Source organism: Uloborus diversus, chromosome 8 (genome assembly GCF_026930045.1).
Source record: "Uloborus diversus isolate 005 chromosome 8, Udiv.v.3.1, whole genome shotgun sequence".
NCBI classification, from domain to species: Eukaryota; Metazoa; Arthropoda; class Arachnida; order Araneae; family Uloboridae; genus Uloborus; species Uloborus diversus.
Genome location: NC_072738.1, coordinates 62,347,135 through 62,364,208, shown reverse-complemented (window position 1 = coordinate 62,364,208; position 17,074 = coordinate 62,347,135). Strand labels below are relative to the sequence as shown.

General features: G+C 34.7%; 1 protein-coding gene across 1 annotated transcript in view; it reads left to right on the top strand.

Annotated features, from left to right (window-relative positions):
• LOC129228135 (coatomer subunit alpha-like) overlaps nt 1-17,074 on the top strand; it is a 58,377-nt gene that overhangs the window by 34,284 nt on the left and 7,019 nt on the right. Inside the window, exon 13 of the mRNA XM_054862782.1 lies at nt 1,348-1,713. Coding sequence (XP_054718757.1) covers nt 1,348-1,713 — 366 coding nt within the window. The remainder of the gene's footprint in view (nt 1-1,347; nt 1,714-17,074) is intronic.

Here is a 17,074-nt window from a genome sequence, read left to right as displayed (position 1 = left end):
ATCCGCAAACTGTAAGACTTTTACCTACAATTTCAATTTAAGATACTGATTAGTACATTTTTGCATTAACGCAAAACGTTTACGCCATTACGTTAACGCTGACGTAGCAGTTCCAAATGAAATAAAAGTTACTGAAAACTGTGATCAACAACTAATTACTAATGTCAAAATAATGCATAACATAAAAGAAAAACAGTTCAATCTCTGCACCTGGAAAAAAATTATAATGAAAACATATTACGTTTTAAAATACATGTCGAGTGCCAAACTATAGATAATGTTGCCATCTAGCAACCATGCTGCCAAAGTTTCCGCCAAGCCTCCCATCAGCCACATGATGTATCCATGAACCAATTTTTTCATCAGCAAGTCTAGGAAAGCTCGGTCTACTCTTGTTATTAGTCTATGTGTCAATGGGAATGGGGTTCTGCAAAGTGAATGGGACAAAGTGAAATAGTTCATTTTGTTTACTGATTCAAATAATTTACTAAATCACTTACTTATTCATTTATTAACTAATTTGTTTACATTCCTTTATTTAATAAATCACATATTTATTCATTCATTCACTTATTTTTTTATTCATTCACTATTTTATTTACTCATTTGTTTTTTCCTCACGTATTAAATATTTAATTTATTTAGTTAGTGATTAGTTTATTGTTTCATTATCTTTTTGTTTATTCATTTTTTATTTACTTATTAATTTTTTCAAAAATATTTTTTACAATTAAATAGAAAATATTCGAAAAATGTTTCATTTTTCACTTTGTCCCATGGAAAAAAAGGTGAAATTTGAATTTGATTTTGATTTTTGAAAGCACAATTTTACTGCCAAAATTTAAAAAAAACGTTTCAATGCAAGTTTTTATTTAAAAAAATTCAATGCTCTTTCTTTATATACCATAATTTTCTAAACAAATTTCTAATTTGCTCATTTTGAGAAAGCTTAGTCACCTTAACTATTTCATTTTGCCCCGTATTCCCCTACAAAGTGAAACTGTCAACTGTCTTTGAATTTTACTTCTAATGTGTGCTAGCAGCATTAAGATGATATGAGGTTAAATGGGTTTCTTTATCTCAACTTTAAATTCACCCAACCGATCACTCAACATAATATTTATCTTTTAGCATTGCATATTTAGAGTTTATTAATAGTAATATTAAATAAATATTTCTAATTAACTTAAATTTTACTTATAAAGCTTGCTTTTGACATTTTTGACAAGGAGGTTCTTGTCATGACAGTTTAAACCATGATTTAAACATGTCAAAAAGCTGTTGCATGTCAAGAACCAGCCAACCCTGTAAAATATTGCTAATTCTTTGATTTATTTACTATCCCAGGTTGGGGTGATGATGCTGAATTGGCTCTGGATGATGAAGTTAATGTTGATTCAATAGTAGAAAGTGATAGCAAAGAAGGAGGATGGGACATTGAAGATGAAGACCTTGAGTTGCCTCCAGAACTCGAAGCTTCAGCAGCTGCTGGTGGAGCAGCTGGAGGGGATGGATATTTTGTTGCTCCTACTCTTGGCCAGCCGCCCACTCAAGCATGGGTGAACAATTCCAGATTGGTGGTTGATCATGTGCTGGCAGGTTCCTTCGAAACTGCTTTCCGCTTACTGCATGACCAAATTGGAGCAGTGGAATTCGAACCATTCAAACAGCTTTTTATGATTACTTTTGCAAGGAGTCGATCATCTTTCCAAGGTACACATTGAGTCTGTTTTGCATTCATTAAAAATTAGATATTGTTTAAATTTTATTTTATTCTTTTACAATATTCATGTGGATGTTACAGAATTGAATTGTTGAATAGTCTTTCATGATACTTCCTATTAAATTCTGCTTTTCAATGTAGCAATGATATTAAACGCTATTATGCATCAAATTTCCATATTTTTAAAATAAATCATCATTTTGGCCAGTATTTAGCTTATGAACTAAACCAAAACTCATTTAAATTTGTGCTTTGTCCATGTCTTTTGTAAACCATTGTTAACACTGCTTTCTTGGATTCTGAAGTTTAAGTTAAATAAAGACTGAAATTTATAATCCACAAGAAAGCAAGTTTTGGTTCAGAAGTATAAAAGTACTTTATCACTTCTATGAGAGCTTAGTTTGAGTTATGAATGTTTGATTGTAAAACAGCTACTAGACAATTCAAACTAAATTAGTCCAATATTGAAAACAAGTATAAATTTCTTGAAAAATACCTGAAAATAAAAAGTGCCTTTAATAAAAAGTAATGTTAAAAATACAATGCTAAACTGCAAATTTACAGAGACCTGCAGGCACATGTCTTTGGTGGCAAGTTTACTATCTAGCAAATTTTATATTTGTGAGGGTCCCACATGGTATAGGGATCCTGAAAGGGATTCAAAGAAGCACATACAAGTACTTTACATTGTTCTGTTCATCTCTAAGGAGCTCTCAAAAATGCAGTGTGATGAGGCCTCCAACCAGTAAATCTGCCACTGCAGTTTTTGGGTTACAATGACCTGATTTTTCAACTTAAAGTGAGCTTATAGATGAAAAAATGTCCAACAAAAGCTTTTGACAGATGTCTTTTCGCGCATAAACTCATCTCTTTTGCATTGAAAAGGTAGTTCCTTGTAACCCCGATAATGTTTCTGAGGTTCTCGGCACATTCTTGCAATTCAATATTGTAATGTTTACTTTTCAGCACAAAAGTATTTATTTCTGCCTTAAATACTGATATCCCTGTGCAGACACTCATTCAATCAAGCCCTATAAATTTATCAAATTTCAAAGCTCAGTTCAGTAAATATCACAAAATCGAACCTTGAGACTGAAAAAAAAACATCGGCTGTGAATGTTGAAAATGTAAATTCTTAGGACTTGACCGATGCATCGGCGCCGATGGTTCAGCAATTTAGTCATTGGCATCGGCGGCCAATGCTAACTTGCTGGAAACATTGGCCCATCAACCTTAAAAAACATCGAAAAGCCGATGGAATTGGCCGATGTTTTCGAAAAAAAGGACCTTTGCTGTTTTACTTTTAATACAAAGTAAAGGGAGTTATTGTTTTTATATAAAATTGTTTACTTAAATTTCAGTATGAATTTCTAGTCATCCCTGAAAGAGTTTTTAATACTGCATTCAGGTACCAAACAAGTTAATTATTGCGTTGTTTTTTTTTGCGGCAGGACCTACGTATGTATCTCTCATAAGTCATAACTCAAAAATGGTAAGCTGTAGAAGGTTAAAATTTCGCATGGGGAGTGTGCGTACGTTCCAGTTGTGCACTTCCCTTTTTGTTTTTGATCGGGTGTTCTAAAAAGCCTATTTACTCATTTTTTTGTGGCTATTAATTACTTATTTCAATGCAAGACTAATATAGCAACTCAGACTAGGCAATCATTTGGTGATATATTGCTGAATTGGAGACCAACTTGGAAACAAATGCAAGATGTCGAAACCGTTTTTGTGTCATTTAGTTAGATTCCTGTTGAACCGAAGGTAATTTTTAATTTTTCGATACTTGTAATATGAATCACAGTAATGCAGTCTTTTCTGTATGGCTTCAGCGGAGTTACAAGTTTGGGGCCCATCGAAATACGTTTTGGGGCTTTATTTCTCTATCACGGAAGCTGTAAAACAATTATCATAAGTATTTTTGTAACTCCTACGGTACCCCTATGGGTATGGAGCCTCTCGCGCAATTGCAACATTTGCTATATTTTAAATTCGCCACTGCACGTCAAAACAAACTCGGGTGCAAGTTCTAAAAGGGTTTTTCTGCTCAATGTTTATGATTATTTTGAACTCGATTTTTTACGACTATTTTTTGTTTTTCCGAGAACACTTGAGTACCCCCCTCCCCCTCCTTCTATTTCTGAAATTAAACTCTAGTTGTTCTTCCGAGTTGTTTAAAACTAACACCATTTATTAACTTAGAATTTTTTTTTTCAAACTTTATCTATTGTTTAGGAAAAACTTAACCCATTTATGTAAGAAATTGATTAAAGACATTTTGAATAGTGACATAATTCGGAAATCAAAGAGACTTCTGAATTTTTTCTTCGAAAATGTTGTAGTAGATTCAGAAACCCTTCCGACGCGTTGGTGGTAGCGGTTTTCTACTAAAAAAATGTGGCCGAAGTTGTGTGTGTGGGGGTCGACGTTTAACGGTGCGAGTTACTCCAAAATCAGAGGGTGACTCTTCCCTCCCCTCCCACAACGTTTCAAGCATTTCTTAAATATTTAGCGATTATTTATTTTACTCAAGATGTGACATTTTGCGTTGTATTTCTCATACTTGTTTCACCTTTCTCATACTTGTTTCACCTATATTTCGTAATGTGCCATCTTTTTTGCATCATTTATAGCGATCGATTTTTTTCTATTGTAAGTAACTATTTTTATGTATTTATATAAAATCAATGAATAAGTTACTATCATTTTCATCATATTTTTAATAATACGTTATAGAAAAGTTTCAAGGATTATGCAATTTTTTTTAATTTCAGAAAATTATTGTTAAATTGAAAAATTTAGTTAGAACTTATTTATAGGGCTTCATAAAAGATTAAACAATTAAATTGTTCAATATTATGTGTGCAAACATCAGATCAAGTAGTATATATATTCAGTTATTATTAACTTGATATAAATACCTAGTTTATTTATTGTAGCTGCATATTAAGAACCTCGTTTCTTCCATAGCTATTTCTTTTTTCAGCAAAAAAGTTATGTCACTGTTATAGCTTTTATGAAAAATGCAAACTTTTCTATTCATAAATTTTAAATAATTATAAAAATGTTCCTATTATGATTTAATATTGTAATTTATTTGTTACCCTTTTTGTTTCATTTGATGACTTAAAAATGTCTACTTGCAGTCTTTCCATTTTAATTGCGTAATTTGTTGACGATTTCATATTTTTATTCTTCTTCTTATTATTTTTTGAATGATTAAACAACATATTTTAATTTTTTTAACTATGTATATTGTACCTAAATCCATACATTATTACATTATTATTAAAATCTTAGTTATGTGTTCAATTTAAATATATAAATCAATTGGTTATTGTGGTGTAATCCACATTCATTCAGTTTCTTTTTGTTTCGATTTCCGGCGCCGATCGAGAGCCGTTTGCTGAATCCTTTCTCTGCGCGTGCTGGAAAGTTTATGATGACGTCATTGATTCGCATTTCTGAGGTCACTGAACTTTTAGCCAACCGCAAGAAAGTTTTGGTTTTGAAATGATTTGTATTGGATAGGGAACCGCAATAAATCGGTTATTTGGATGATGTAATTTTTCTTCTAGAAGCTTCCATGAAATGTTGATAAAAAGGCCACGCAACGTTTTTTAGGGAGAGATCATATTTTTTGCTTGCATCGGAACGCCGTGTTGAAGAGCGAAGGGTTCTTGGCCCGATTCGCTCGGCCGAGTATGGCTCCTAAGCGGTCCTTTAGTTCGGTGTGCCTGTATTTGATGAGTGATTGTTTCGCATTGTGTTTTACTGCTGTGCCATGATGTTTAATATGCTGTGACCACATGTCTGTTCTGCCACTGTTTTGTGCGTTTGTGCTGACCTTGCTTCCCGTTTGTAATGTGAAAAAGTGGGACAATAAATCGGTTATGTTTACGAACTCTCATGGATTATTCTTCGTTTGGACTTTCAGCTTTCCGTTACCCGGCATGAGAATTTCAGATGTACGTGAGTACCCATCTTAAATATTTCGATCTCACTTCATGTTTGTAATGCCAACTTCTCCATTTTTATCATGTGCTCTCGTAATCTATGTTCATATCATTTCGGAGTTAGAGTTCTCCCATAACAATAAGATCGTATGATCAAGCTGTCAAATCAAACGATTAGTGAATTCACTTTGTCGCGGGGTGAATTCACCGTTCTTGGGTTTATGCTGAAATGTCTCTTGTTTATTTAAACGCTCACCACTATACGGATTCACGGGCCGAACACAAGTTCTTTGAATGATTTTCTTAGCCTGTTCCCCGGCTTCCCCACCACTACGCGACATTTTTGGTGCGAGACCAGTCCCATCTTTGGCGTTGTGCCAGTTCTTTTTCTTGTGAAACCGAGCTCATAAAAAAAAAAAAATAAATAAATTTGTGACACTTGATATTATGGGAATGAACTCTAACGCTCAGTGGAAATTGTTTGCTTGTACATCTACTGTTGAAAAATTGTTTCTTGTTGAAATTTATGTCATTCTAAGTCGAATGAAATTTTTGGTTGTGAATTAATTTTTTTTGACCATGCCTACTAAAAGAAAAACCCGTCAGGTTGACCCAACTTTGTCAGCCGTGTCCAACACTGTTGATAATGCTAGTGTGACACAAACCCCTCAAAATGCTGCATCTTGTAGAACTTACAGTTCTGGCAGATCCCCATTCATGCTCAATGTTGCTAATTTTAGTGGAGATCCCGCTGAAACACAATATTTTGTAGAGCAGGTTAAAGATATAATTAGTGTTAATTCGTGGTCTGAAAAAAAAGGTGTCTTGTACATTAAAAGTAAATTGTCAGGAGCAGCACTTAAATATATTTTAGAGACACCAGATTTAAGGTATTCTGACTCAGTTACAAAAGTAACTGATGCATTGTTATCATTTTTTAAGCCGGTGGTTAATACTTATTCTATGAAGGACTTTCACTCCATTAACATGGAACAATCAGAGTCAATTTTGAATTTGGCTCATAGAATAAAATTAATTACCACTAGTGTTTTCAAAATTAAGAATTCTGAATTTCAAAATGAAATAATGTACCAAAAATTGTTGTCTACCATTCCGTCAGACTTTAGAGTCAAAATTTTAGAACTTGACATCAAGTCATTTGACTTGGCTGTAAAAAAAATTGAGGAATTGCAAAAATTGAAAGATGATGTTAAATCCTATGAGAATCCTCAATTTTCTGATGAACATGTTTTGGCACTACAGGAAAAAATTGTTTCGCTAGAATTGCAACTGGATCAAAATAAAAGGGGTGTTCAGTCTAAAGCTAAACAAAATGATGGTTATCCAAAACAAAAATTGTTTGCTTCTCAGGAGCATTTGGACACTATTCCTAGTAATTCTGCTTGTGAGTCTAAACAATTTGAGGTGTCGTCAAGACAATTTCCTCAAAACCGTCAATTCAGAAAACTGTTGTGCAGATTTTGTGGTAAAGCTGGTCATGTGCAAGAAAGATGTTTTGTGTATTTAAAACAAATGAACAACAGTGCTCGATTTCAAAATCGACGACTTAGGTCTAATATTTCTCATGGTCGAAACAATTTTTTCAGCCAATCTCATAATTCAAATTTTGAGCCCTTGGGCCGTTCTAATTATTTTGAAAGACCTGTGTCGGGAAATTTTTCTAATACTGATAATCAATCGAATTCTAGAGCCATTAGATATAATTTCAGAAATGATAATTATCGTCAAAATCAGAGGTTCAATAACAGGTTCAGAAATCATCAGGTGAACTGTCTGAGTTTTTCGAGAATTATAAAAGATAAAATTCAATACAATGATATGGGTACACAGTATTCTCCCATTAAGTGTGTTAATGCTTCCCAAACATCTTTTGTGTATTCAAACAATGAATCTGACCCACAGGCATCAGAAAAAATTTTGTCTTTTCAAAATTGTGCACCAGTGGTAACCTCTGATCATCAAATTCAAAATAGAAGTCTGTTGGTACAAAACCCAGAGCCCAGATTTCACTTTCCACATCCAGTTCACCATACTGCAGAGTTTTTGCCTAATTACAATTATAATTTCTGTCCAAACAAAGACAAAAATGTTGTTAATTCTTGTCCAGGTGGTAATTCAAATGTTCGTATGGTACATGATGCAAAGGACATGAGTTCCTTGTGTACTGTAAATCAAAGCAATGTCATAAATGCCACACAAAATGCTAACATGAACTCTAATGATCAGTATCATAATTGTGGTGTTGATTTTCCTGTACCTCCTCCACCTGGTTTTCATAATTTTTCTCAAAATAATATGTCTTTTACACCTCATAATATTCCTTTTGTACCACAACCACCTATTTTCAATAACTCGGTGCCAAATTTTCATAATGTAAATCCTTCTGGCCAAAATAATTCTACTCGTGGTGGTAACGTGTCAGATCTGACTCGCTCTAGTGGTCATACTTACTCGAGATATGTTCAAAAATCCATCGGTGTCATTAAAATTGGCAAAACTCTTGCAACTCAAACTTCTCCTGTGAAAAATAAGTCGTCATTGTCGGTTGAAGCTCAGGAATTTATTCCTGCAGCTCTGGTAAATGTAAGATTACAAAGTTCACATCATGAGGACTTGTCAAATAAGTTGCCATTAGTCAAAGTTCAAATTTCTAATTTGTTTTTTCCTTTTTTAATCGATTCTGGAGCTAGTCTTAGTATTTTGAGTGATGATGTTGTTCAGAAAATTAAACAAATTGTCAAAATCAAAAATTTAGGAAGACGAATAACTGTATCCACTGTGAATTCCAGTGTAGATTTTATTTCATGTGTAGAATTCTCATTTAAAATTCAAAGTAATTTCTTTCGTCATTCTTTCTACACTATGAATATCAGAGATAATTCTCCATTTGTGGGAATTCTTGGTTATGAATTCTTAACTAAACATAACATGTATATTCTTCCTAAAGAGAATGCATTATTTTATGACGGTAACAAATTTCCTTTGTTGAGGAGCCCTCATGAACTTGACAACAATGTGAACTTGTGTAATAATTGTAGTGCTTACACATCTCCCAGTTTGGAAGCAATGAATAGAGTTCAGATTTTTTCTAAACAGTTTGTTGAACCAAAACAAACTGCTCTCATTAAAGTTTTTGCTCATGGGAAGTTAGACAACAAATCACATTTTTTGTTTACAATTTGTGATTCGGTTAATTCAGTTAAAATTGAAGAGTCTATAATTTCGATTGATGAGGATCCGAATGGGCAGCTGTGCAAGAAAAATTCTTTTTATTTATATGTTGAGAACAATTCTTCTCAGAAAGTTCATCTCAATAAAAACATGACTTTGGGGCACTTGAGTCAAATTGACCATATTCAGGAGATTGAGAATAAAAATAATGAGCATTCACTGAACTTTATTCAGGCGTCTAATGAAGTTGTGCAACTCAGGGAAAAAGAATTTAACTTGGAAAATTTTAATTTGGCTCATTTAAAGGATAATCAACTGTCTGACATGCAAAATTTGTTGAAAGAAAATACACAGTGTTTTTCAAGTTCTTTGAACTCTCTCGGTCATTCAGACAGAATCAGAGTTGATTTTCAATTCACTCATGATTATCCAATTAAGGCGCTTCCTTTCCCCATACCTCAGAGTCTTCAAGAAGAAGCTAAAAATCAATTAAATCAGTTACAAGAGGCTAACGTGATTTCTAGGAATTTATCTAACTACGGTTGCCCCTGTCTCCTGGTGAAGAAAAAAGGTGACGGATCAGGTGTACAAAAGTACAGATTGGCCTTAGACTTAAGACTTTTAAATGCCATAATTGTTCATTCATCTTACCCGCTTCCGAAGATCCATTCCCTGATCAACTCATTATCAGAATACAAATATTTTTCAACTTTGGACTTACATGCTGCCTATCATCAAATTGATTTACCAGAAGAGTACCGAGACAAATTTTCCTTCACTACACCTTGGGGTACTTACGCTTTTCACAGAATTCCTTTTGGCGTGGCCAGTGGAGCGAGCATACAACAACATTATTCTGACACTGTTTGTGAACAAACAAACATGGATGGAATCTTTAGTTATCAAGATGATTTGATTGTAGCTTCAAGAACCTTTGAGGAGATGAAGGTTAAGCTTCAGAAACTGTTTTCAGTCCTTAAAGACTTTAACTTGACTCTGTCACCGAAGAAATGTCATTTTTTCATGGACAAAATAGATTACCTGGGATTCCAGATTTCTCAACATAAAGTCTTGCCAATATCGTCAAATATTGTGAAAATTACTTCCTTTCCTCCGCCAAAAACAAAGAAGCAGCTGAAGCGTTTCATTGGTATTTGCTCATATTACAGAACACTCATATACAAATTTTCTGATTTGATTCATCCACTGAATCAGTTGACCCATCCTAAAGCAGTTTTTAAATGGACAGATGAAGTAAATGAATGTTTTCAAAAATTGCAAGAAGTGTTTTTCAAGAATCCATATATTGTTCAACCGAATTGGAATGAGAAATTCTATGTGAACACAGATGCAAGTGGACTGGCAATAAGTGGTGTGCTCTTGCAAAAGAGGGATGGTCTGTTTATCCCAATTTCTTTCTTTTCGAAATTGCTTTCTCCAGCTGAAACAAGGTATCCTGCTATAAAGCTAGAATTGATGGCAATTGTGAAGACTCTCGAAGCATTCAAGTCATACATATTTAATCGCCACATCTTTTTATTATGTGATGCCAAAAGTCTGAAATTTTACAGTAAAAACTCGTCTCCTGCATCTTTAACTACTCGGTGGCTAATGACTTTATCTGAATACAATTATTCCTTCTTACATTTGGCTGGTGGAAAAAATTTATTTGCTGACATGCTCTCTCGCACAGACCTTACAAATCATCAGGTTGATATAGTATCAGATCCTTCTTTGTTACGTGATAATCGAATTAAACCTGTGGTTGACACAACTTTCGATAAGGGGGAAGTTTTACCGGAAATTGTTGAAGTGTATGAGGATAATACTGGGAATTGTGTAAACACTGATGGTTCTGATCAAAATGTTAATTTTGTTGATAATGTACAGAATTCTGGTACACTTTTACAACATTGTGTTAATGTGCTGAGTTTAATTGATGTTGGAGAAAAGGAGAAAGATCCTTTGTTGCAAGTAACTCAGTCGACAATTTTAAAAGAGCAATTAAAAGATCCTAAATTATCTGTCATTTATAATAATATTCTTAATAGAGTTGCTCTTGAAAAACATAACAAATTTTGTATCCATCCTGAAACTTTGGTTTTAATGATGTGCAAAAGTAATTCATCTAATGATGATCAGGAAAATTTGAAAATTGTCATTCCTGATTCTTTAAAAGCTAAAGTTTTAAGTATTGCTCATCATTCACATCTTGGCATAAATAAGACTTATGCATTTCTAACTAAAAATGTTTATTGGGAGAGAATGTATGTTGACTGCTTAAATTACTGTGCTAGTTGTACTAAGTGCATTCAGGCTAAGCCTCATCGTATAAACAAAGCACCCTTTCAGGAAACCTTTTCACCTGTTAAATGCAATCAACTAGTGACACTCGACATCGTTGGACCCCTCGGCAATAACAAATATATCTTAACTGTCATTGATGCTTTTTCGAGACACTTAGAGTTGTATATTTTGAATAATATAACTGCTGTGTCAGTTGCTAAGTCTTTCTTTAAATACGTCACTTTGTTTGGCAGACCTGAATTAGTTTTGACAGATCTTGGTCGTCAGTTCAATTGTGAACTGTTTGCTAAATTTAATCAGCTTTTTAATATACAATTAAGGCATACAACGTCGGCAAATGCCCAGGCTAACACTCTGAGTGAAAGGGTGAATTTATCCATTAAAACTTCGATTAAAGCTTTGCTAGCATCAGGTCTTGATTTTGATTATGCTGTTGATGTTCATAAAGCCTGTTATAACGCGTCCACACATTCAACTACTGAATTCTCTCCTAATTTAGTTCATTTCGGTCGAGAATTATCATTAATTACAGACATTGTTAATTTTAATATTAATCCATCTTTGGATTCGGCTTTTGAATTGCACAAACTCTTAGAGCAATTGCAATTTGTTTATCGGGAGGTTTACCAGAATTCTGTAAGTAAGAAGTTGGCACAAAATGAGACCCAAAATTCCAATTGTAAATCTCGAAAGATCAACGCTGGCGACTGGCTGTATCTTAAGTCGAAAAATAAGTTTCGTCCATCCTTTAGTGGACCTTTCTTTTGTAAACGTATAGTATCTCCTGTTCTTGTGCTCATTCAAGAACTGAATAATAAAGCGGCACCTCTGAAAAAGATACACATCAACCGATTGATCAAGGTCCAGAAACGTCTTCCTTATCTTCAAGAAAATCAGTTGCCAAACGATGATGTTGTTCAGCGTCCTGATTCGCCTCAACCGTATCAACTCCCTGTTCCTGATGAGCCTGTTGACATACCCGTGTTGCGACCACCTTCACCTGAAGTGAGTGTCGATCGACTGGATGCTGAGCCGCCTGTCCTGTCGCCCCATCAGAGTCCGAATGCTGATGCTGTGCCCTCTGCTTGCCTTTCCCGAGATGCCAGTCCCTGTGGTGATGCTCCAGTGCCTCCCAGCCCTCGAGCTTCAATTCCTGATCCAGACATGAGATGTCCCTATCCGTTAAGAAACCGCCGTTAGTGCCTCTTCTTGTGTCCATGCGTGCTACTGCCTTGATGAGATCTGCTGCCTGCCTGATGTTTTGGCTGACCTGCCCTTCAGATGTGATTGCCTGCTCCCAATGATCTGTTTGACCGTGTCTGAACCAGCTGCTGATGAGCCTGTGGTGTCCTCCTGTCACCTGACGTTGTGCCATGCCTGTTGACGTCCTCATGTGGTAGCTGACGACGTTCTTTTGGTGTAACACTCTCACGAACTTTTTTTCTTTTTCAGCAAGAACTTTTAAATTCAAAATTCAAGATTGACGAAAAAAAAAGTGAAGAAAATTTGGACTGGTCTCCTGAAAAATTCAAGTAAAATTTTTGTTCTTCTGGAACTTTCTTCAATTACTCTCACGGTCAAGTATTTGTAAAAATTTTTTTTTGGTCAAAATTTATTCTTTTGCAGTGCAGTACTTTCTTGGTAGGTTTGGAGTTCCATGTGCATGTTGAGTTGCCCTATGCTGTGGCGGAAAATTCATTTTGGCTGCTTGTTGAAATTGTAAAATTCTTTTTTTTTATGTAATTCATGGTTAGGATAACTCTTTACACAAACAAATATTGGTTAGGGAAAATATCTTTTTTGTTTCAGTTTGTTTTCTTTTAACAAAGAAAAAAAAAAAAAGTATCAAGGTGTTTTTTTTTGAAAAACACAAAATTTTTTCCTTTTGATGTTAAAAGTTGTTTTGTCCCGTTTTAAATTTTTTTCAGAAGTTAGTTTGTTGCTTTCAGTACAAAGAGTACCTCTTCTTGTGATGCAAATAGTATGCGGGCTGGATGAGATCATTTCTGATCATTTCGTCATGCATGGTTGGACTGCTGTGCAGCCTCAGAATCGTCTCGAGAGGTCAAAATTGTCAATGCAAATGCAGTTTTCGATTGTGCATGCAGTTGTGTTTGGTTTTGGTTTTCTTGAAAGCTCTGCTTGTCCATCGCGGCCGTACATTTTCTTTTAATTTTGTGAGTCCCTTTTTTTCATTGGAACCGGCACTAGTCCCCGCATCTCAAGAATTGTTCTTTCTGCTTTGTGCAGCTTTCACCAACGTCTTCTGATTTGTTTTTTTTGACAAAGAAATTTTTTTTTTGTTTCATTTTTGATCATTTGTTTTTCATTGAAAAATTTCATTTGTTTTTGATTTTTGTTTCTTGTGTCAGGATAGTATATGGAGCATTATGAAATTTGACAGCCATGTGGGGTTATATATATAACGAGTGATTGAATTGATTTCAAGTGCTGTATATGCTGTTCTTGATGCATTGATGTAAATATTTGACTTGTGTATTGTCACTTTTGTTTGCCCTTTTTGCAGGTTGACTGGTTGAAATGATTTGCTGAGTGTGAAAGGTTCATTTGATGGTACTTCTTGGTTGGGTTGAGCCCTGTTGAAATTGGTGCACCTACCTAATGATGTTGCTTTCCTTCCTTTTTCCCCATTTTGGTGTTGTAGAGGTACATTTTTGGCTATCTAAATTTGTTCAGATCTGATGCCTTTTTTATTTCGACCTCAAAATTTCACAGATTTGGAAAACTTTTTTTTTTTTGTACAAAATTGATTTGTGAAGTGAAGAAAAAAATCTTCCTTCGTACCTCATTCAAAATTGTAACCTTCCTTGAGTACCAATTGAATGATGTGTGAAAACTTGAAATGAATGATTTGAATGATGGGCATTCTGCGTACATATGTACATTTGTTGTGTTTGTTTGTGAAATTCCATGTTTTTTTTTGAAGTGAATTTTGAGCATGCAAATTTTTTTTTTTTTTTGATATAATTGAATAGTTAACATCTCTGATCAGAGTTAATGCTGTAAATGTTTTTTTCTTTTGGTTGAAGTGTGTACACACATTTTGATTTTGAGATCCACTAGTGGTTGTAAATATTGAAGATTTGAAATATGGCCATTTTGTATATTTTTGTTTTGACTGGAATGAAAAGTTTTGTGCATTTCACAGAGGTAAATTTTTTTTTTGATTTTGATTGAAAGTTTGATGCACCCATGTTCTGTGTTAGCTGAAACACTGTATGTATAAAGTGAATTGCATTTGAATTATTTTGATTGCATGATGTGTAAATATTTTGAAATAATTTCAAGAAAATTTTTGAAATGGAAGCAAGGTTTTTTTTATGGAAATAAGTTTTGAATTTGATATTGTGAAATGACATGTCAAAAATTTAATGCATCAAATTTTTGTTGTTTAATACTGGTTTGAAAAATGTTGTGTATCCTTGTACATATGAAGAGGAATGAAAGAGGATTTTTTTTTATTTGGATACAATTGAGAGGCTTTGCAAAATTTTTTCTGGCCTTTTCGTGGAACCTTTAAAAACGGAATTTTTTTTACACTTTGAAATTGTTGGCCATGTTGCTGTCTGTTTGTTTGTATGGCATTTTGAAAATTTGTATGGTTGGCCATGCTTCATGCCATTGTACATATTTGATGTAAAAAGAAAATTTGTGGCAACTTTGAAATTTGAAGAGTTTGGTTTACTGATGCTCTCTTGGGAAATTTTCAGGCTCAATTGGAATTAGTGAAGTTTGAGGCTGTTTTTGCCATGTTGCAAAATTTTTGAAAATCTGAGCCTTTGTAAATAGTTGTTTCCCAATGATTGTCCCTTTTGTGTGACACATTTTTTTTTAGAATTTGAACATTTTGGGTTATGATGACTTTGATGCACAGTAATTTTTTTTTGATCTCCATCTTCAGGCAAATTTTTTTTTTTTCACACCTGCTCTCAAAGGCAACTTTACAGCGTCTGCTGTGTGCCTGTGTCTATTTGTACTGGTTGTACTTGACGTTTTTTTTTGGCTGCCCGGAATTTTTTTTTTTTTTCAAAACTTTGTCAAAGGGGGGAAATGTGATGTAATCCACATTCATTCAGTTTCTTTTTGTTTCGATTTCCGGCGCCGATCGAGAGCCGTTTGCTGAATCCTTTCTCTGCGCGTGCTGGAAAGTTTATGATGACGTCATTGATTCGCATTTCTGAGGTCACTGAACTTTTAGCCAACCGCAAGAAAGTTTTGGTTTTGAAATGATTTGTATTGGATAGGGAACCGCAATAAATCGGTTATTTGGATGATGTAATTTTTCTTCTAGAAGCTTCCATGAAATGTTGATAAAAAGGCCACGCAACGTTTTTTAGGGAGAGATCATATTTTTTGCTTGCATCGGAACGCCGTGTTGAAGAGCGAAGGGTTCTTGGCCCGATTCGCTCGGCCGAGTATGGCTCCTAAGCGGTCCTTTAGTTCGGTGTGCCTGTATTTGATGAGTGATTGTTTCGCATTGTGTTTTACTGCTGTGCCATGATGTTTAATATGCTGTGACCACATGTCTGTTCTGCCACTGTTTTGTGCGTTTGTGCTGACCTTGCTTCCCGTTTGTAATGTGAAAAAGTGGGACAATAAATCGGTTATGTTTACGAACTCTCATGGATTATTCTTCGTTTGGACTTTCAGCTTTCCGTTACCCGGCATGAGAATTTCAGATGTACGTGAGTACCCATCTTAAATATTTCGATCTCACTTCATGTTTGTAATGCCAACTTCTCCATTTTTATCATGTGCTCTCGTAATCTATGTTCATATCATTTCGGAGTTAGAGTTCTCCCATAACAATAAGATCGTATGATCAAGCTGTCAAATCAAACGATTAGTGAATTCACTTTGTCGCGGGGTGAATTCACCGTTCTTGGGTTTATGCTGAAATGTCTCTTGTTTATTTAAACGCTCACCACTATACGGATTCACGGGCCGAACACAAGTTCTTTGAATGATTTTCTTAGCCTGTTCCCCGGCTTCCCCACCACTACGCGACAGTTATCTTTCTTTTTTTTTGGCTTTTGTTTCCTTCCTCTTTTATCATACAGCAGTCAAAAAAGGAGGAGCATAACTACACCCTATACAGATTGTACGTAGTATGATCCAAAAGTTCGGAAACAAGATGTATAAATCCTTACCCAGAATAGTTCACATTACCAAAGCACATCCACCTTCAAAGGGTCATCTTGAAGGACTATGTACTTCTGCCAATGTTCATATAACTTTTGGAAACACTCCTGGAAGCCATTTTTCGCAACCTTCTGTGATGCAGCTTTATCTTCTCCTGACGGAAGAAAGCGGCGTCCATGCAAATGTTTTTTGCTGGGAACAGGTAAAAGTCACACGGAGCTAAGTCCGACAAAACGTTACGTTATTTGTTTGTCATATCAGAGTATTGACTAATTGAACCTTGCATCCTCAACATAAAAGTCGCCTTCTTCCCCACGATGAAGTTAAAGCATCAGCGCAAGAGGCCTTACAGGAGGTTGCGAAAAATGGCTGCCAGGAGTGCTTCTAAAAGCTATACAATCGTTGACAGAAGTGCATAGTCGTTCAAGGTGATTATTTTGTACATAGATGTGCTTCGATAATGTGAACTATTCAGGGTAAGATTTTATACAGCTTGTCGTCGAACTTTTAGATCATATTACGTACGTATGAGTTTTCAACTTACTATTTCATGACGTTTTTGAGAGACGCAAATTTATGTGCATGAAGATATCACAAGACAATTTGCGATAAATAACTGAGTAGGTGTTCAAAATGGGTATTTTGGTCATCTATATGTTCTTAGATACATATACATGTACAGATATGCCAAAAAACTTGTGAAGTTTAGATTGGGTGATCGTAAAATAGAATT